Source organism: Gopherus flavomarginatus, chromosome 8 (assembly GCF_025201925.1).
Source record: "Gopherus flavomarginatus isolate rGopFla2 chromosome 8, rGopFla2.mat.asm, whole genome shotgun sequence".
Taxonomy (NCBI): Eukaryota; Metazoa; Chordata; order Testudines; family Testudinidae; genus Gopherus; species Gopherus flavomarginatus.
This window is the reverse complement of record NC_066624.1, coordinates 39,000,712-39,022,006: the sequence shown is the minus strand read 5'-3', so window position 1 is coordinate 39,022,006 and position 21,295 is coordinate 39,000,712. Positions and strand designations below refer to the sequence as shown.

The window sequence follows — 21,295 nt, the reverse complement described above, 5'->3', positions numbered from 1 at the left end:
CACCAGGGGAGATGCTGGCACAGCCCCTGCTGGGAGAGGGAGGTGTGCAAGGAAGTTCACAGCTATTCCAGTATCACTAGGAATGGGTTATTTACTGCGTATTGTGAAGACCCTCTTGGATGGGGGCAGTGCTATAATTACAGAGCTCTGCGCATCACTTTTTTGTTGTGGTGCAGTGTCGTTCTGGAGCCAGATTCTGCTCCCATTTTCACTGGTGCAACTCCTTGGGCTTCGCTGGAGTTATTCCTGACTTACACCAGTGTAAGGGAGAGGAGAAGAGTAAGAAATGTGCTAGCTCTGGGGAGGCAGGGAAGCCTTTGGCTTTGAAGAATGAATCCCCCTCTTCTAGGCTTGCTGTCTGCATCCAGATCCACAGCTGAAATACATTGATATCAGACCAAGGGCAGGGCATGGCCCAGAATATTAACTCTCCATAGAGCAAACCTCTCCCCCCGTGTCTGGCTGTGGGCCCGTGTTGCTCTCCTGGGAGCCTCTTGCTCTCGGGGGGCTTTCTGGTCAAGGCTGTCTTGTTGCACCCGGGCACTCAGGACACTGTAGTTGATGGCAATGGTGTGCAGAAGCCAGCGGAGTCCCTGCAGGATGGTCCGGGACTGGCTTTTATGGAGACTTTTGGTTGCTGAAGATGGCTCCTGTGGACAGAGAAACCCGAGTCAGCATCTGCAGCAACAGCATGACAGCAAACTGCTGAGAGCAGCTCACCACAGGGAGAAGGCCAACTGCCTGGCTTCTACTATTGCAACCAGGGGGAAGTCCCTGTATGGCTCACTGGCACAGCGACTGTTACAGATCACAAGAGTCCCAGGTCAAGGTTAGCAGTAACATGCAGGACACACATCTGATTGCCCGATTAGGCTAAGGATTAAGTCAGCTCTAGTGTCTGGCCATCAGGTTGCAGACCTGGGGCTGTACCATAGATTTCTGTATCTGAGACAGAATCACCTGATTGGCAAGTTGGAGGAAACCCACTGAGTCCTTTGACATGAGATGGCCTGGATAGGAGAGGGCTAGCAGGAAATAGCTACCTGGTTGCAAAGCATATGGAGAAGTTTCCCCTCTCCCACATAAGATCTAGAAGTGCAGAGAGACTGACAGCATCCCAACATGCTAAGCCACTTCCAGGCAGTATGGGGAATCCTGCTCCAAAACCCTCACAGGCCGCCATCAAGTAAACCAAAGGACAATCTCAGCTGTAGCAGTGTTTATATCCTCTGAAGACCTCTGCATAACATGGTCACACACTTGAACAAATCCAGTAGAGGGCACTGGTGACAAACACCTGCTTATATATGACATTCCCCTTCCACCCAGTGGAATCCTAATCTCAACCTCACACTGAGTGGTCTGCTAGCTGCAAGACAGTCTGAGTGGTGTGGATTATGGTTTGGGACTTATTTTTATTAGACTGTCATGGGCCCAATGGCCCTTCAGGAGAATTAGGGCCTAATAGGCTCACAACAACCCTGTGGGCTACACCTGATTTTGTGTGACAGGAGCCCAGCTTAAGCCCCCTTAGTATGGGGGTGCAAGACAGTGGGAGCTGCAGGTGCTCAGGCCCAAGGTATCTCAAGTTGGGCTCCCAGAATATGAACCACTCCAAAAAAACAATGGCCACTTTTGACAGTGCTGGTCTGCATGTTCCACATGCCCATGTTTTCTCCCTTCTACATAATTCCTTTTGATGCTGATGGCAAAAGGCACACAGCATAATGTGTTCTCTGGAGATTCCTGTATAAGGATGAAGATGAATGAGATTGGTGGGAATGGTGCCAACTACATCAAGCTGGTCAAGCCCTTCTCACACTTACGATGCGGCACAGTGACTTGTTTTCATTCACAAGCCTCTCCAGGGACAGGCATTCGATCAGCTCACATGGGAGGAGGGCATCAACCTTGTCCTGTTTATTGGCCAGCCTGGGAGCAATGAGAAGGGAGGAAGGAGAGAGAAGGATAAGACCTCACTGGCCAGCAGAGCTCCTACAGTAGCTCAACATTGTCCTTCTTCAGCTTCACTCCTGAGGGGAGGTGGTGCCAGGCTAGTGCTGTGGGGAGCTTGTCCAGGGTGATTGGCATGATTTGGTAACCCTGCAGTTTGAGGTTTATTCAAAGACAACACGGCAAATTCCAAAGACAGCCAGCGAGGTTCATATATGAGCTTGTGGGAGTTTGTCAGGGCCTGGTTCAGCCCAGACCACCACTCTGTGGCCATCTGTACCGAGCTCTGGGATGGGATCAAACAAACCCACCAAACTCAGCCTCAGAAACTCAGACAAATCTGAGGCATCAAAAAGCTTCACTTTGGGTTTGGCAGAGTCTCACAAAAGCCCTCAAAAGTTTCCTTAGAAGCCTGGCAGGGTCAGGCTTTAGTTACACAAGCTTCTTATCTCTAGAGTGGAGAGGAGCATGTGAAAGTTTGGGACTGCTGAAGCAGAGGGATGGAATCCACAGTCTCTGTCACATAGACAGGAGAACCCTCAACTGGCTCATGGTTCCGAATGAAGAATTGTAATTTGGGGTAGGCTTTGTTCATCCCTAACATTCACTTCACCCCCAGGCCTGCTTCTGTTTGAGTCAATGGCAAAAATTACATTCACCTCAGTGGGATTAGGACTGGCCCCTCCACCCAGCCCTGAGCCTGGGCCCCCACCCTTTCCTTATAACCCACTGTCCTGCTCTGCTGCAGCCCCCTGCTTCACAGACTAACTGCTCTGTCCCATCCATCCCAGCAGTGCAGACACTATGCTAGTGGAACGCAAGGGACTGGTGAAGACACTATGAGATAGGACTGAGGAGCTCAGTGACAAGGGCCTATTTGTTCAGATGTTGCCACCACCATTTCCAAAGCAGTTCAGGATGTGCTAAGCTGAGATAACACAAAGCCATGGTTCCAAACTGATGTGAACAGAACCGTGTGGCTGGGCTTTTCTTTCCGCACCGTGTCAGACAGGTCCAGTTAACACTCAGAGCACACAGCCCTATGGGGAGCGTACCATCACCTCAATGCTTGGCAGAGTCTCCCAGATAAGCTGCATCTGTCTCATTCCCTAAAATAACCCATCATGCTACAGTAACTGTTGAGTCATGTTAAAACTCAGACACACCATAACGAGACCCAATGGCAACCAACAAGACTAAGCAGATGGACTATCTGCTCTGTGTGGGAACCCATGAACCCCTCTGCTCTACTGTCTCTTCACCAAGTTTAGACTGACAGCTCCATCTCTGTGCAATATAACTAATGATCATCACTAAGGCACCCGCAGCTCTACCCTGCAGAGAACACAAGAGAAGTGGGGTCTGTAGAACTATCCTACTTTCACTCTGTGCTGGTCTCACTTGCACTGTGCTTCTTTCTAATCACCCCACCAGCCCTAATCCAAAGGGACAATCCTCAGCTTCCTCATTCGTTCTGATCCTGGGTTCCCCTCACCCATGCTGTTTCAGCACTGGGATCCCTGAATATTGCCTTTGAGGTTCCTGCCTGGATGTGCAGCAACGCCATTTACTGGAATGGCCAAGGAGCATTTCAATGCAAGGGAGAGGCAGCCTTACAGTAACAGGGGCTTCCCTGAAATCCTAGGGTGAGCCAGAAGATGGCCCAAGGTTCTCTTGGCCTCTTCCATCCGCAGCACGTTGCTGGAGTCCAGAACAAAGATAATCCCGTGAGCGTCACCATAGTGATTACGCCATGTGCCCCACGACCTCTGCCCTCTGGATAGGTCGACAAGGGAGACTTCAAACCGGTCCACTCTGAGTTCTGTCTGGTTAGGCTTTGTTGTGGGGAGCACCTCACACGAGAGCACTGCAGAGAGAACAGCACCCACAGTAACACACATGCAGCCCCCAGACAAACACCGAACATTGTTCCCAGCTATGGTTTATAGCAAGAATCCCCTGTATTAGCATTAACCCCCCTTCAGCTTCATTCCTGTTCTCATTTAAAGGGGATACACTGGCAATTCTGGGAAGCGCCAGGACTACATTTGCTATGGACAGCTTCAGGGAGTTATCTCAGGATCTAAGCCCCTGGAGTTAAAGTAGGGTTGTACAGTGATTAGGGCACTAGTCTGGGACTTAGGCAGACCCAGGTTCACTTCCTTACTCTGCCACAGATGGCTAGTGTGACTCAGGTGAGTTGTTTAGTCCCTCTCTGCCTCCATTCCCCACTAGTAAAATAATGGGATGGCCCTAAAAGGGTAACTGCATTACAAATTGGAAGGCAGTACAGATCATAGAATATCAGGGTTGGAAGGGACCTCAGGAGGTCATTTAGTCCAGCCCCCTGTTCAAAACAGGACAAATCCCCAGACAGTGTTGTTGGGTTTTTTTTGTTTTCTTTTAAACTCCAGTTCCCTAAATGACCCCCTCAAGGATTGAAGTCATAACCCTGGGTTTAGCAGGCCACTACTCAAACCACTGAGATATAAGTCCCCTCCCCCCCGCACAGTGATAGGGGCCAGATAAATACCATAGGTAGGTTAATCCTAGGACTGTGTTCGCTGTAGACTATGTCTGTTTCAGATCCATTTCCTGTTTTAAAGTAAGTGATTCAAGCAGGGATTAAGTGAGTCTTGGTCAGCATCATGACTTTAGGCCACTGTAGCAGAAACTCTTTGCTCTGTAAAAACAACAAGGAGTCCTTTTGGCACCTTAGAGACTAACAAATTTATTTGGGCATAAGCTTTCATGGGCTACAGCTCACTTCATCAGATGCATGAAGTGAAAAATACAGGAGCAGGTATAAATACTTTGTCCTCACCCACAACTATTTCAGATTTGGGGACAATTTATACCTTCATGTTAGCCTGACTGCTATGGGTACCTGCATGGCCCCACAGTATGCCAACATTTTTATGGCTGACTTAGAACAACGTTTCCTCAGCTCTCGTCTCCTAACGCCTCTACTCTACTTGCGCTCAGGACCAGTGCTAGGGGTTTGAGCGCCCTAGGTGGATGGCAATTTCGCCGCCCCGTGCACTGGTCCCGCGGCTCCGCTGGAGCTGCCGCAGTGGTGCCTGCGGAGGGTCCGGTGCTCCGTGGCTCCGGTGGAGCTGCCGCAGTCGTGCCTGCGGGCGGTCCACCGGAGCCACGTGAGCAGCCGACCGTCCACAGGCACGACTGCGGCAGCTCCACAGGAGCCGCAGAGCACCGGACCCTCCGCAGGCACCACTGCGGCAGCTCCACCACAGCCGCCTGCCGCCCCCTCCGGCAAAACGGCTCCCACCATTTATTCTGGCACCCTAGGCAATTGCCTAGGCTGCCTAAATGGTAGCGCCGGCTCTGCTTGTGCTACATTGATGACATCTTCATCATCTGGACCCATGGAAAAGAAGCCCTTGAGGAATTCCACCAAGATTTCAACGATTTCCATCCCACCATCAACCTCAGCTGGAACAGTCCACACAAGAGATCCGCTTCCTGGACACTACAGTGCTAATAAGCAATGGTCACAAAACACCACCCTATACTGGAAACCTATTGACTGCTATACTTACCTACATGCTTCCAGCTTTCATCCAGACCACATCACACAATCCATTGTCTACAGCCAAGCTCTAAGATACAACTGCATTTGCTCTGATTCCTCAGACAGAGACAAACACCTAAAGAATCTCTATCAAGCGTTCTTAAAACTGCAATACACACCTGGTGAAGTGAAGAAACAGATTGACAGAGCCAGAAGGGTACCGAGAAGTCACTTACTACAAGACAGGCCCAACAAAGAAAGTAACAGAAAGCCACTAGCCGTCACCTACAGCCCCCAATTAAAACCTCTCCAGCGCATCATCAAGGATCTACAACCTGTCTTGAAGGATGATCCCTCACTCTCACAGACCTTGGGAGACAGACCAGTCCTTGCCTACAGACATCCCCCCCAACCTGAAACAAATACTTACCAGCAACGACACACCACACAACAAAAACACCAACCCAGGAACCAAACCCTGCTACAAACCCAGTGCCAACTCTGTCACATATCTATTCAAGGGACACCATCATAGGACCTAACCACATCAGCCACACCATCAGGGGCTCATTCACCTGCACATCTACCAATGTGATATATGCCGTCATGTGCCAGCAATGTCCCTCTGCCATGTAGATTGGCCAAACCGGACAGTCTCTACGCAAAAGAATAAATGGAAACAAATCTGACATCAGGAATCATAACATTCAAAACACAGTAGGAGAACACTTCAGTCTCACTGGTCACTCAATAACAGACCTAAAAGTGGCATTTCTTCAATAAAAAAAACTTTAAAAACAGACTCCAACGTGAAACTGCAGAACTGGAATTAATTTGCAAACTGAATACCATCAGATTAGGCCTGAATAAAGACTGGGAGTAGCTGAGTCATTACAAAACCTACACTTAATTTCCCCATTACTAATTTCTCCCTACTGTTACTCACACCTTCCTGTCAACTGTCTGTAATGGGCCATTCTCTTACCACTTCAAAAGTTATTTTTCCTCCCTTGGTATCTTGCTATTAATTGATTTATCTCATTAGACTGACCTCACACTTGGTAAAGCAACCCCCATCCTTTCATGTATTTGTACCTGCTCCTGTATTTTTCACTTCATGCATCTGATGAAGTGGGCTCTAGCTCATGAAAGCTTATGCCCAAATAAATGTGTTAGTTTCTAAGGTGCCACAAGGACTCCTTGTTGTTTTTGCTGATCCAGACTAACACGGCTACCACTCTGAAATCTGTCTCCTTGCTCTGTGACACCCCTGTTCAGAAACCTATCCTAAATCCTGGCAGATTTGGGCTCAGCACATGGCCTGGGGGGAGGGAGGGAATAGCCCTACTCTGTCACCCTGTTTCCTATTGTGCAATGGCAGGTTAGGTTAATCCTAGCAGTATATTTCTTAAAGCAATCATGACTCTGTTGATTGTTTTAGAGTGGCCAAATGGCTTGGCAGGAATCCCAGGGACTGAGGCCTGTTGATATCCCAGCCATATTTCCCACTGGTGATCTTATCCTCTATGTTTAACCTGAGTGGATACCCCAGTACTACATTTCTGTTGCATCTGGCTGTCTAAATCCCAGTTCTGCGGAAGAGGCTTTTGTATTCCAGAAACTCTGCAAGTCTAGATGCATCATGCTGTACGCCTGCATCCTGTGTAACAGCCTGATGCAGTGAATTCAGATCTCTGATGCTCAGCAGTGGCTTGGTCCTCAAGCCCCGCAGAGAGTAAGTGATACAGACTGTCCGAGTCTACATCCCCTAGGCTGGACTTGGACAAATAATGTCAGCTAAAGTTACCTAATAGACATGAGAGAGTCAAACCCAGCTACCAGAGCTACCAGCTTCCAGCAGCTCCCATTTCCCGGAGCAGCGATCTGCGGCCAGTGGGAGCCGCGATCAGCCAGACGTGCGGACAGGCAGGTAAACCCACTGACCCGACCCGCCAGGGGTTTTCTCTACACAAGTGGCAACCCCTGTTTGAGAAATCCTGCACAATTAGGATCCAATTTTGACCTCACCGGATTATTACAATGCTGCCTCCTGCAGAGGATGGAGGGGAGTAATTGGAAGCACAGAAAGTTTTATCCCCTCAGTGATGGGGACATTTGAAGTTATTTGCAAAGAACAATAAACTCTGCCTCTGGCGTCATATCAGCTCAGCTGAGACTCAAGGTATGCCTACACTGCAATCAGAGGTGTGACAGGTAGACACAGCAACAAAGGTGAGGTACTGCAGGTAGCAGCCTGGGTTGTGCAGCCCTGCCCAAGACCCCGCTGCTGGTGGTGGCTTCAGTGCTGCTGTTATTGGAGCTAGCTGGATCAAAGCTAGCTCGGATATGTCAACATATGCTGCTCCCTCACCTCTGACAGCAGCATAGACATATCCCCAGATTCCAGCAGTAGCTGGAGACAGTTGGCTCCTCACCTCTCTGTATCTCCGTTATGAGGGAGGTTTTCCCTGTATTGTCCAGGCCCATGACAAGGAGGGTCACTTTCCTGATGAGGAAGAAAAACAAAGTTAGCCTGCACTAAGTAGATATTCTCCCCTCCTGTCATAAACAGATAGCTAAGGGTTAATGTCTCTTTCACCTGAAGCACCTGACCAGAGGACCAATCAGGAAACCGGATTTTTTCAACTTTGGGTGGAGGGAATTGAGTGTCTAAGGTCTTTGTTTTCTGGCTGCCTGCTTTCTCTGAGCTTTGGAGAAGTAGCTCTACTTTCTAGTCTTCTGTTTCTAAGTGTAAGGACAAAGAGATCAGATAGTAAGTTATATGGTTTCTTTTCTTTGGTATTTGCATGAATATAAGTGCTGGAGTGCTTTGATTTGTATTCTTTTTGAATAAGGCTGTTTATTCAATATTCTTTTAAGAAATTGCCCTGTATTGTGTCATCTTAATACAGAGAGACTATTTGTATTTTTTCTTTCTTTTTTATATAAAGCTTTCTTTTAAGACCTGTTGGAGTTTTTCTTTACTGCAGGGAAATTGAGTCTGTACTCACCAGGGAATTGGTGGGAGGAAGAAATCAAGGGGAGATTTGTGTGTTGGATTGCTAGCCTGACTTTGCATTCCCTCTGGGGGAATAGGAAAGTACTTTTTGTTTCCAGGATTGGGAACAGAGAGGGAGATTCACTCTGTTTGGATTCACAGAGCTTGTGTCTGTGTATCTCTCCAGGAGCATCTGGAGGGGGGAAGGGAAAAAGGATTATTTCCCTTTGTTGTGAGACTCAAGGGATTTGGGTCTTGGGGTCCCCAGGGAAGGTTTTTCAGAGGGACCAGAGTGCCCCAAAACACTCTAATTTTTTGGGTGGTGGCAGCAGGTACCAGGTCCAAGCTGGTAACTAAGCTTGGAGGTTTTCATGCTAACCCCCAGATTTTGGACGCTAAGGTCCAAATCTGGGACTAAGGTTATTACATGAGTGGCAGCTGGTGGGAGATAGACAGAACCCAGAAGCCAGTAGAAATATTATATTTTTCTTTTCTCTGCTAAGGGCTTTTTAGCAGAGAGAAACAGTTTGGTTTTAAAAGGGAACCAGAGAGAAATTTTTTTTTTCTGCTCTCTCTGGCAGTTTGTGGCTTGCATGTTAAGGGTCTTTTGTCACACAATAGCACTCCCATTGAGAGTCGTACCAGCACTTATAGGCATGCAAATAAAGTGGTTTTTCTGGTTTCCCTTCATTGAACATTAGCTAGAGAGAGAAAAGGAAAAAAGCACTGCTGCTAGGCAGACTTCAGGAGGCAACAGAACCTGCAGTTCAGAAGATAAACACCGGAGGGCACCCCAACACAAGAAAACAGGAACCATGACTTCTAAGGCAAAAATTGACGCCGAAGAACAAATCAAAGAAGCTGAACACAGGCGACAGATGGAGATGAAAGAAAAGGAAGAAAGCATCAAACTGGCAGCCTTCCAAAGAGAACAGGCGGCCCAAGAGGCAGCACACAAAAGAAAACTAGAAGAAGAAGAGGTGGCCCACCGCCGAGAAATGGAAAAGCACCAAAAAGAAATGGAAAAACAACAAAAAGAAATGGAAAAACAACAAAAAGAGAATGAAGAGAAGGAAAAACAGAGAAAACATGAACTGGAGTTGGCAAAAGCTGGGCTGCATGTGCCAGCCAACCCTAACAACCCGGCGCCAAATATTGCTCCACAGCACAGGAAATTTCCCACCTACAAGGCAGGTGATGACACCGAGGCCTTCTTGGAAAATTTTGAAAGAGCCTGTCTTGGGTACAGCATTCCCGAAGACCAGTACATGGTAGAATTGAGGTCACAGCTCAGTGGACCTTTAGCAGAGGTGGCAGCTGAAATGCCTAAGCACCAAATGAATGACTATAAACTTTTTCTAACCAAGGCCAGATACAGGATGGGGATAACCCCAGATCATGCCCGTCGGCGCTTCAGAACCCAAAAGTGGAAACCAGAGGTGTCATTTCCCAAACACGCCTACTACATTGCAAAAAACTATGAGGCCTGGCTAACAGGAAACAACATTCAAACCTTGGAAGAACTGAACCTCCTCATACAAATGGAGCAGTTCTTGGATGGTGTTCCTGAAGACATCACGCGGTACATACAAGATGGAAACCCCAAGAATATCGCTGAGGCGGGGGAGATTGGAGCCAAATGGATGGAACTGGCAGAAAGCAAGAAAGCTACTGTCAAGGGGAACGATTACCCCAGGGGGCACACAGACCATAAACCCTACAACCGAGGACAGCCAAAGACCCCACATACCACCCAAGTAAAGCCACAGATACCCTACCCTTCAACCTCACCAGTCTCCAGTAACTCACCTCGGCCCAGTGACCCATCAGATGGAAGATGCTTTAAGTGTAATGAACTGGGACATATCAAGGCCAAGTGTCCCAAGAACACCATGCGAGTGCAATTCATTACACCACCATCACACCCAAGATCCCCAGGCCCGGATGCCTCTCAAATACCCTTGGAGCGAAGGGAAAATTTGAGAGTGGGTGGAAAGAAGGTTACTGCGTGGAGAGACACGGGGGCACAAGTGTCAGCTATCCACCAATCCTTCGTTGACCCCAAATTCATCAACCCAAAGGCCAAAGTTACAATTTACCCCTTCATGTCACAAGCTGTAGACTTGCCTACAGCTCAACTGCCTGTCCAGTACAAAGGCTGGTCAGGAATGTGGACTTTTGCAGTCTATGACAATTATCCTATCCCCATGCTACTGGGGGAAGACTTGGCCAACCAGGTGAGGCGGGCCAAGAGAGTGGGAATGGTTACACGTAGCCAAACCAGGCAAGCTTCCAGACCCATTCCTGTTCCTGAGCCGTCCACAGAGGCCCCGTCTGTGTTACCAGAGACCCAGACAGAGGTAGTGGACCCGGATTCCATGCCTACCACTGAAACAGCCACAGCATCTCCAGTCCCAGGCCCGGAACTGGAACAGCAACCAGCACCAGCAAGTGCAACCCCATCTTCAAACTCAACGCCAGAGGGCGCCAGCGAGCCAGAACTGGCAGAAGCACAAGACAGCCATACCCAAAAGGCTCAGCCAGAGCCTGAAATACCCTCAGGTGCACCAGCGGAGAGCGGTACACCAGCAACGGAAACAACCCCATCACCTACATCGCTTCCAGAGGGACCAAGCCCAAGTCCACAGTCTGAGGAAGAACTGGTGACCCCAGCCTCAAGGGAACAGTTCCAGGCTGAGCAGGAAGCGGATGACAGCCTTCAGAAAGCTTGGGCAGCGGCACGGAGCACCCCACCGCCTCTCAGCTCTTCTAATCGATCCCGGTTTGTTATAGACCAAGGACTTTTGTACAAGGAAATTCTTTCTGGTGGACACCGGGAAGAATGGCAGCCGCAAAAACAGTTGGTGGTTCCAACTAAGTACCGGGGGAAGCTCTTAAGCTTAGCCCATGATTATCCCAGTGGCCATGCTGGGGTGAACAGAACCAAGGACCGGTTGGGGAAGTCCTTCCACTGGGAGGGGATGGGCAAGGACGTTGCCAAGTATGTCCGGTCTTGTGAGGTATGCCAAAGAGTGGGTAAGCCTCAAGACCAGGTCAAGGCCCCTCTCCAGCCACTCCCCATAATTGAGGTCCCATTTCAGCGAGTAGCTGTGGATATTCTGGGCCCTTTCCCAAAAAAGACGCCCAGAGGAAAGCAGTACGTACTGACTTTAGTGGACTTTGCTACCCGATGGCCAGAAGCAGTCGCTCTAGGCAACACCAGGGCTAACACTGTGTGCCTGGCCCTAACAGACATCTTTGCCAGGGTAGGTTGGCCCTGCGACATCCTTACAGATTCAGGGTCTAATTTCCTGGCAGGGACCATGGAAAAACTGTGGGAAACTCATGGGGTGAATCACTTGGTTGCCACCCCATACCACCATCAAACCAATGGCCTGGTGGAAAGGTTCAATGGAACTTTGGGGGCCATGATACGAAAATTCATCAACGAATTCTCCAATAATTGGGACCTAGTGTTGCAGCAGTTGCTGTTTGCCTACAGGGCTGTACCACATCCCAGTTTAGGGTTTTCACCATTTGAACTTGTGTATGGTCACGAGGTTAAGGGGCCATTACAGTTGGTGAAGCAGCAATGGGAGGGGTTTACGCCTTCTCCAGGAACTAACATGCTGGACTTTGTAAGCAACCTACAAAACACCCTCCGACACTCTTTAGCCCTTGCTAAAGAGAACCTACAGGATGCTCAAGAAGAGCAAAAGGCCTGGTATGACAGACATGCCAGAGATCGGTCCTTCAAGGTAGGAGACCAGGTTATGGTCTTGAAGGCGCAACAGGCCCATAAGATGGAAGCATCATGGGAAGGGCCCTTCACGGTCCAAGAGCGCCTGGGAGCTGTAAACTACCTCATAGCTTTTCCCAATTCCTCACTAAAGCCTAAAGTGTACCATGTTAATTCTCTCAAGCCTTTCTATTCCAGAGACTTACAGGTTTGTCAGTTTACAGTCCAGGGAGATGATGCTGAGTGGCCTGACGGTGTCTACTACGACGGGAAAAAAGACGGTGGCGTGGAAGAGGTGAACCTCTCAACCACCCTGGAACGTCTGCAGCGGCAACAAATTAAGGAGCTGTGCACTAGCTTCGCCCCATTGTTCTCAGCCACCCCAGGACGGACTGAACGGGCATACCACTCCATTGATACAGGTAATGCTCACCCAATCAGAACCCCACCCTACCGAGTGTCTCCTCATGCCCAAGCTGCTATAGAACGGGAGATCCAAAACATGCTACAGATGGGTATAATCCGCTCATCTACCAGTGCATGGGCATCTCCAGTGGTTCTGGTACCCAAACCAGATGGGGAAATACGCTTTTGCGTGGACTACCGTAAGCTCAATGCTGTAACTCGTCCGGACAACTATCCAATGCCACGTACCGATGAGCTATTGGAAAAGTTGGGACGTGCCCAGTTCATCTCTACAATAGACTTAACCAAGGGGTACTGGCAAGTACCGCTAGATGAACCTGCCAAGGAGAGGTCAGCATTCGTCACCCATGCAGGGGTGTATGAATTCAATGTCCTTCCTTTCGGCCTTCGAAATGCACCCGCCACCTTCCAGAGGCTGGTAGATGGTCTACTAGCTGGACTGGGAGAATTTGCAGTTGCCTACCTCGATGATGTGGCCATTTTTTCAGACTCCTGGCCCGAACACCTACTACACCTGGAAAAGGTCTTTGAGCGCATCAGGCAGGCAGGACTAACTGTTAAGGCCAAAAAGTGTCAAATAGGCCAAAACAGAGTGACTTACCTGGGGCACCAGGTGGGTCGAGGAACCATAAACCCCCTACAGGCCAAGGTGGATGCTATCCAAAAGTGGCCTGTCCCAAAGTCAAAGAAGCAAGTCCAATCCTTCTTAGGCTTGGCCGGATACTACAGGCGATTTGTACCACACTACAGCCAAATCGCTGCCCCACTGACCGACCTGACCAAAAAGACCCAGCCAAATGCAGTTAAGTGGACTGATGAGTGTCAAAAGGCCTTTACCCAACTTAAGGCAACGCTCATGTCTGACCCTGTGCTCAGGGCCCCGGATTTTGACAAGCCATTCCTAGTAACCACAGATGCATCTGAGCGTGGTATAGGAGCAGTGCTCATGCAGGAAGCAACAGATCACAACTTCCATCCTGTCGTGTTTCTCAGCAAGAAACTGTCTGAGAGGGAAAGTCACTGGTCAGTCAGTGAAAAGGAATGCTATGCCATTGTGTACGCCCTGGAAAAGCTACGCCCATATGTTTGGGGACGGCGGTTCCAACTACAAACTGACCATGCTGCACTAAAGTGGCTTCATACTGCCAAGGGGAACAACAAGAAACTTCTTCGTTGGAGTTTAGCTCTCCAAGATTTTGATTTTGAAATTCAACACATCACAGGAGCTTCTAATAAAGTTGCTGATGCACTCTCCCGTGAGAGTTTCCCAGAATTCAGTAGTTAAAAAGTGTTCTTAAAATGTAGAAGTCTGTTAGTTATATACTTAGGAGTATATGTAAAGGTGTATGTGTTGTATTAATCTGTTTATTTTCAAGTTCTAGAAGGAAATCGCCGCCAGTGAGCTTCCCCACTGTCTGCAATTTGGGGGGCGTGTCATAAACAGATAGCTAAGGGTTAATGTCTCTTTCACCTGAAGCACCTGACCAGAGGACCAATCAGGAAACCGGATTTTTTCAACTTTGGGTGGAGGGAATTGAGTGTCTAAGGTCTTTGTTTTCTGGCTGCCTGCTTTCTCTGAGCTTTGGAGAAGTAGCTCTACTTTCTAGTCTTCTGTTTCTAAGTGTAAGGACAAAGAGATCAGATAGTAAGTTATATGGTTTCTTTTCTTTGGTATTTGCATGAATATAAGTGCTGGAGTGCTTTGATTTGTATTCTTTTTGAATAAGGCTGTTTATTCAATATTCTTTTAAGAAATTGCCCTGTATTGTGTCATCTTAATACAGAGAGACTATTTGTATTTTTTCTTTCTTTTTTATATAAAGCTTTCTTTTAAGACCTGTTGGAGTTTTTCTTTACTGCAGGGAAATTGAGTCTGTACTCACCAGGGAATTGGTGGGAGGAAGAAATCAAGGGGAGATTTGTGTGTTGGATTGCTAGCCTGACTTTGCATTCCCTCTGGGGGAATAGGAAAGTACTTTTTGTTTCCAGGATTGGGAACAGAGAGGGAGATTCACTCTGTTTGGATTCACAGAGCTTGTGTCTGTGTATCTCTCCAGGAGCATCTGGAGGGGGGAAGGGAAAAAGGATTATTTCCCTTTGTTGTGAGACTCAAGGGATTTGGGTCTTGGGGTCCCCAGGGAAGGTTTTTCAGAGGGACCAGAGTGCCCCAAAACACTCTAATTTTTTGGGTGGTGGCAGCAGGTACCAGGTCCAAGCTGGTAACTAAGCTTGGAGGTTTTCATGCTAACCCCCAGATTTTGGACGCTAAGGTCCAAATCTGGGACTAAGGTTATTACACCTCCAAGCTATGGAATTGTGGTCTCCGACTTGAAATGGTCATCACAGCCAACAGGGATTTCCCTACACCTCCCCATGGGGGTGTTTACCCCCCCGAAAAATTTCCCCAACACCCCCGACCCCGTTTTGTGAACTAGTTACATGCAGTGTTGCCAATTTAGTGACTGTTTGGAAATTTGAATCGAAATTGAAATAATACACACTTTAAAAGCATAAAAAGTGTATCATAAAATTCATGTATCTGAAAAAGTATAATAGATTTGAAAAGTATGAACATAGACTAGCTTCCTTATGCAGCTGTTTTTTTATGACAATGTCAGTGCATTCATTTGGGTGATGTTGGCCAACCTAATAATTTCAAATAATGATTTGTAAGCAAAGTCTAAATGAGCTCTGACAGCTAGTGATGAGCTAGGGGCAGGGGGGAAAGGCTTCAGAATCAGGTTGTATTTACATTCACATCTAATCTACCTAGGTATCCAGAAAACAGAGCTACATTGCCCAAGTGATAGATTTTGGCTGGGGTTGGGTTATAAATCACTTGAATGCGGAGGGGAGGAGTGGGGGCGGGGCGCGGGGAACGAAATTTGTTATTCTTATTGTATGAGCAAAGGGCAGTAGAACTGTACTTAGCCCAAGAGTAGGTAACCTATGGCACACGTGCCGAAGGTGGCACACAAGCTGATTTTCAGTGGCACTCACACTGCCTGGGTCCTGGCCACCAGTCTGGAGAGGCTCTGCATTTTAACTTAATTTTAAATGAAACTTCTTAAACATTTAAAAAACCTTATTTACTTTACATACAACAATACACCTCTACCTCGATATAACACAACCTGATATAACACGAATTCGGATATAACACGATAAAGCAGCGCTACGGGAGGGTGGGGCTGCGCACTCCAGCAGATCAAAGTAAGTTCAATACAACGTGGTTTCACCTATGACGCAGTAAGATTTTTTAGCTCCTGAGGACAGCATTATATCGGGGTAGAGGTGTAGTTTAATTCTATATTATAGACTTATAGAAAGAGACCTTCTAAAAATATTAAAATGTATTACTGGCACACAAAACCTTAAATCAGAGCGAATAAATGAAGACTTGGCACAGCACTTCTGAAAGGTTTCTGACTCCTGACTTAGCCTGTGCTGACTGAGGGTGGGGACAGGTGTTTTGCCTGATGGTCTGCCTGAGTCGCAAGTACTATTTGACCTGCCCCTCTCCATTGTTTAAAGACAGAGCTGATTAGGCTCCATAGATAATCTTTTGTTTTGTTAAGTGACCACTGCAGCTGAAATCACTGATACTCAGGTCTAAATGCTTAGACCTGCTGTGGGACAGTGTTTCTGTGGAAGAGACGGCCCAGTCTGCACTAGCAGCGAGGTTCCCCCACTGAGAGCTCAGCTGAAATCACTGAGAGCTGGTGGAATCTCAAGAGACCAGCTCACAGAGGTCACAGTGGCAGGAAGCAGCAGAAGGTGATGGCGCAGGGCCATTGGCAACAGAGTGATGGAGTGAATGGTGGCACAACGAACAACAGTGGCCAGAACGAATAGTGAGCAGTTGGAGGAACGAACAAGGTACCTTCTTGCCCCATACCTGGGAGGTGAACTCATGTGAAAGCAACCCTGAACTCTGAGTCTCCACTGACCAAGAACAACACTGATGAGTGTTAATGAGGCTGTTAAGGATCTTGGAGACACAACACAGTTCATGCAAACAAACATGGCTGTGGCATCATACGTTCTATTTAAACAAGAGATACCACACACTACAAACTGAAGGCCAGTGTTAAGTGCATTGTCACTTGTTCATCCTGAAGTTGAACACTGGTTTCCAACAAGACCAGCAAATGCTCACTGTCTTTCTGCAAGAAACTTAGCTGACTGGCTAGACGCATGTGGTGCAACAGTGAAAGACTCAACAGTTGAAAAAGTGAAGAACTCTCTCATCACATTCAAAAAATTAGCATACATGGCTGATGAATGCATCAATGCAAGTGGACATCAAGTATTAAGTCATTGTGTACATTATCTTGATGTCAGTGGTAGCCAGTAGATGCATTTCTAGATGTTCAAGTTATAGAAGACAGATTGGCTGCATCTGTGATAACCCACATCTTAGAAGAGTTAAATGCTTGTCAGTTAGATCCCAAACAGATGGCTGCTTATGCATTTGATGGAGCTGCAAACTTCTCTGGAAGACATGGTAGAGCACAAGCTTTGCTCAGAGAAAAGTGTAACCCTAATCTCTCCTATACACACTGTAGAGGTCATCTACTCCAACTAGTGCTAGTACGAGCTGCAGACTCTTCAAAAGACATTTAAAAAGCTATAAATTTAGTGTCTTTATTATAATCTTTTTTCAACAAAAGTCCAAAAAGACTGACTATCTTGGAAAATGTAGAAGATACACTGGGACTGAAGTTCAAATTAGTCCAACCTGGGAAAACCCTCTGGCTTTCCCATGAGCAATCCTTGGCTGTTGTCTTAAAATTACTCCAGCCATTATTACTGGCTTTGGAAAGTATCTACCAAGATGGGATGGATCTAAGTAGTGAGGCTAGTGGATTACTTTTGCTACTACATTCAGAGAAGACTATTGCCATTCTCTCTCTTGTAAGTCTACTGTAGAAACCGCTTGGGTTATTAAACAGTGCCATCCAGGCATCTGCTACAACAGTAGATCTTTGTCCAGCAATGCAAGCTACATTTGGATCAACCAGAGAGCTATCCATTGAAAAAGTACTGGAAGAAGCAAAGACTTCAGTCCAGAAGTTGACTAATGAAGGCATTTATATTGAATCCTTAAGTGAAGAGGACAAGAAGTGTTTGTTAAGACAACTGAAAAAGTACACAGACTTGATTCTCAAAAATCTACAACAGCGACATCTAGATTCTACTCAACCTCTGCATAGCTTTTACAGATCCCTGTCTTATAAAGTACCGACAGCTGAGTGGAGTGAGGCATTACCAGCAATGGGGCTGCCATGTGCTCAGGACAGAACAGAGAATTTGAACACAGAGTGGAATATCATATAATGAATGAATGAAGATTTGACTTCAACTTCTTTTTTATCATCACTAATGGCTTGACCCGATCTTTGTGTTATGTTTCTTGGGATGAAAGAAGTAGGAATTCATCTCTTGCTACTCCCAGGCACAATAACTACAGTTGAGCGTTCTTTTTCATCATTGAATAGAATTTTGCGTTTTGAAAGAAGTTGCCTTATGCCTGCTCATATGAATGAACTAATGAGGATATCAGTTGAAGGAATGGAAGTACCGGACACATGAGAAGCCACCAAAGATGAATGCATTGCATTCAAGAAGTTCATTAACAGAGTTCTGCAAAATTGTAACAAGAAATCAAGAAGGATGTAGATTCAGTGCTTCATAGAAGGCTTGAGTAGCCAACTTTAATTTGTGTGATGGTTTTACAACATGAGTTAAATCTAATAAAATGGTCATGAAACATTTTTCAGTTTTTACTATGGTGCCATACAGCCCACCTTCACCCTCACGGTCTCACCCCTCATCGACCCTGCCCCCCTGTAAATGTGAAGGCCCCTCCCCCAATTTCAATTCCTGAGGGAGAACAGCCACCATCTTGTGAGGAATTATCCTAAGGGCTCATTGGGTCTAGTTCTCCCTGGTATAACTTCCCTGAATTCATGGGGTTAGAGCAGGGAGGAAGTTGCCCTTTGTGGACATAGCATGGATCGCTGAGGATGAGGGCAGGGTAAAAGAGTAATACAGAAAAAACACCCTTAGTCTGTTCCCTAGGGGCCAGCCCAGGATTGTCCCCTCCAGCAGAGTTCTCTTGGCTTGGATTCCTTCCCCGGAGCGAGGCCTCTTGTCACTACCTGGACAGAATCCTTCCCCAGAGCCAGGGGCCTGCTTCCTGCAGCTCTCCTCTGGGGACTCATGACAGCCTAAGGCTTCCTGCCACTGTCTGGGAGTTCCCTGCCCCTTGGCGCACACCTGCCAGGCCTGCTCCCACTCCGCTGCAAGTTCCTGTCTCTAGGAACCACCTCAGCTAAGCCCAGGTAATCCTTTATCAGGCTCATTAGCTAATCAGATGCCAACCAGCCACCTAGGGATTTCATTATTGCCAAGGGGCGTGGGTTGGCTTGTTCTCCCTTACAGGCTTGTCACAGGTAACTAGTCCCTGACTCCCTTGAAAGGCCCGGTCCATGTGACAGAGCCTCTCTCTCCTGGTCCCTCCTTACATTGGTGTTTACACCAATGCAGAGTCTATCTTGAGAGTGTTGAAACAACGGCATTTACAGGAATGGGAGTAAGGAGCGCCAGGGCTGTGCCCTGACAAAGTTTTGCTCCAGGGCTCAGACATACATCAGACACAGCACCCTGGGCACAGGAATGCCTGTCAGACCCACTTCTCCTCTTGTGCTGTAACCCCAAGATGCATCAATACCACTTTGCTCCATGATGCTGAGACCTGGGCCAACAGCCACCTAAGGTGAGGACCTTCTTCCTTCTATTTTATTCTTCTTTGCTCATTGTCCCAACAGACAAGAAAATTCCCAAGTCCTAAGCACAGCAATGAGCTGGAGGGGGCTCAAAGGGACTCCTTGTTTTAGTTCTGCCACTAATTTTGAAGGAGGTTTGGGCGATTCCCCTGCCTCTGCTGAAGCTCACCCCTTCACTGGACACGGCTAATCCCCCCGACAGAGATTACTTATCCTTAGGGTTCAAACATCCTGCTGAGAAACTCAGCGTTTTCCTTACTGACCCACAAGATAGTGCAAAATGACAGATATTTTCAAAAACATTCCTAGGGGAAGGAGTCCCCAGCCCTCTCCATTCAATTATTGTATTAGGGACAAAGAGGCCTGATTCTCCTAACCCTGCACTTCTGCAAGGTTGCCTACAAACCATTCCTGCTGATGTGTGGGAGTGAAACATTCTTCATTGGGAGCATTTTACATCTACTTTGCACAGGTGTAAATAACTAGATAAGGTTCAAGGCAAAGGAGAATCCAGACCAAAGAATTGTCCCTCTGCTGAGCAATAGCATATCTGGGGCCTTGCACGTAGGCTCCCCCATGGAGGAGAAAGCAGTGATGTCAGAGGGGATCATAAACAGCATGCAGGCAATCCCTTGCCTAGTTCCCAGGGAGCAACTCTGCCCCAACAATTGCCTAGTTACATGAAGGCAGAGGGCAAAGTCTCCTGCTGCCTCCACAGCTCCCCTAAAGAATCTGCAACAACAAAACTAACAATGACATCTCTTCAGAGACTGAACATTACATGCTGCGAGAAAGAAGGTGTAAGACTATGTATAACTGTGCTACCTGGTGACCCCTGCTGTAGCAGTCTAGACATCTCCAGCAAAGTGCAGCTTCAAAACAGTTTGTTGGTCCAGGGGAGCTGTCTCCTTCCATGGCTAGGGGACAGTGATTTTGCTTATATGGGAAAACCAATTAATTGTATTACTGGGGTGTATGTGCTGGGGATACATGGCTCATCGCAGGCTAAGGGGACACTTTTGTGGGACACCTGCATTAAAATACTGGTAGCGCATCACTGCATGAATATTTTTTTAAAGCAACAATCCCAGAATTCCTAATACTATCACAAAATGCAGAATTCAGCTCTCATTAAAAGTAATTGGATGAAACTGAGCAAAGGCTAAATAGCAGAGAACATTTGCTAGCACCAAGGTCTATTATTTTAGGGGTACTATTTCCCAGTGTAAATGGTGAAAATTTTATTGCTTGGTCATTCTAGCCTAAAACTAAACAAACCACTGGACAATAGAGCTAGTCAGAAAAAACTCCAACAGAACCATTTTCCATCAGAAGGTTCAATTCTATCTAAATTGAAACGCTTCACGAAATTGTGTCCTCTTCACCAAAATTTAATTTCAGAGAAAAAGCGAAAAATGTTCCAACAAAGAGAAAACATTCCTTTCCCTCATTTTCCAAACTAAACATTTTGAATTTACATTTTTAAATGACTGTTTAGAAATTTTTTTATTTTGTATTATAAAATAAAGTCAAAATTAAAACATTTTGGATTTGGTTGAAAGGAAACATGTCAATCAACCTGGAGTGAAAATTCTTCAGAATTTTCCTCTGCGGAGAATTTTGAAATTTTCAGGTTTGTTTCAAATTGAAACAAAGCCAGATTTTGAAATCTTTTGTGAAATGGAATTTATGTCCTCTGCATGCATAGGGAACATACCTGTCCAGCGCAAGAGTGAGATATGACCTTTAAATCTTTTCCCATCTGGTTTTCAGTTTAATAACATTTTCTTTATTGTTTTTAAAATATTTTAACATTAACACTATTTTGATGGGCAAAGCAAAGAGCTTGGAAACAT

At 46.9% G+C, this 21,295-nt stretch overlaps 1 protein-coding gene across 2 annotated transcripts in view; it reads right to left on the bottom strand.

Moving 5' to 3' along the window:
* The window catches only part of ARL13A (ADP ribosylation factor like GTPase 13A), a 35,489-nt gene that overhangs the window by 7,125 nt on the left and 7,069 nt on the right, over nucleotides 1-21,295 (bottom strand). For both annotated transcript variants that reach the window (XM_050965073.1, XM_050965072.1), the window contains exons 3-6: nucleotides 7,921-7,991; nucleotides 3,571-3,820; nucleotides 1,827-1,932; nucleotides 445-650 (exon numbers count right to left, since the gene is read on the bottom strand). In XM_050965073.1, the coding sequence (XP_050821030.1) occupies nucleotides 445-650; nucleotides 1,827-1,932; nucleotides 3,571-3,820; nucleotides 7,921-7,991 (633 nt within the window). The remainder of the gene's footprint in view (nucleotides 1-444; nucleotides 651-1,826; nucleotides 1,933-3,570; nucleotides 3,821-7,920; nucleotides 7,992-21,295) is intronic.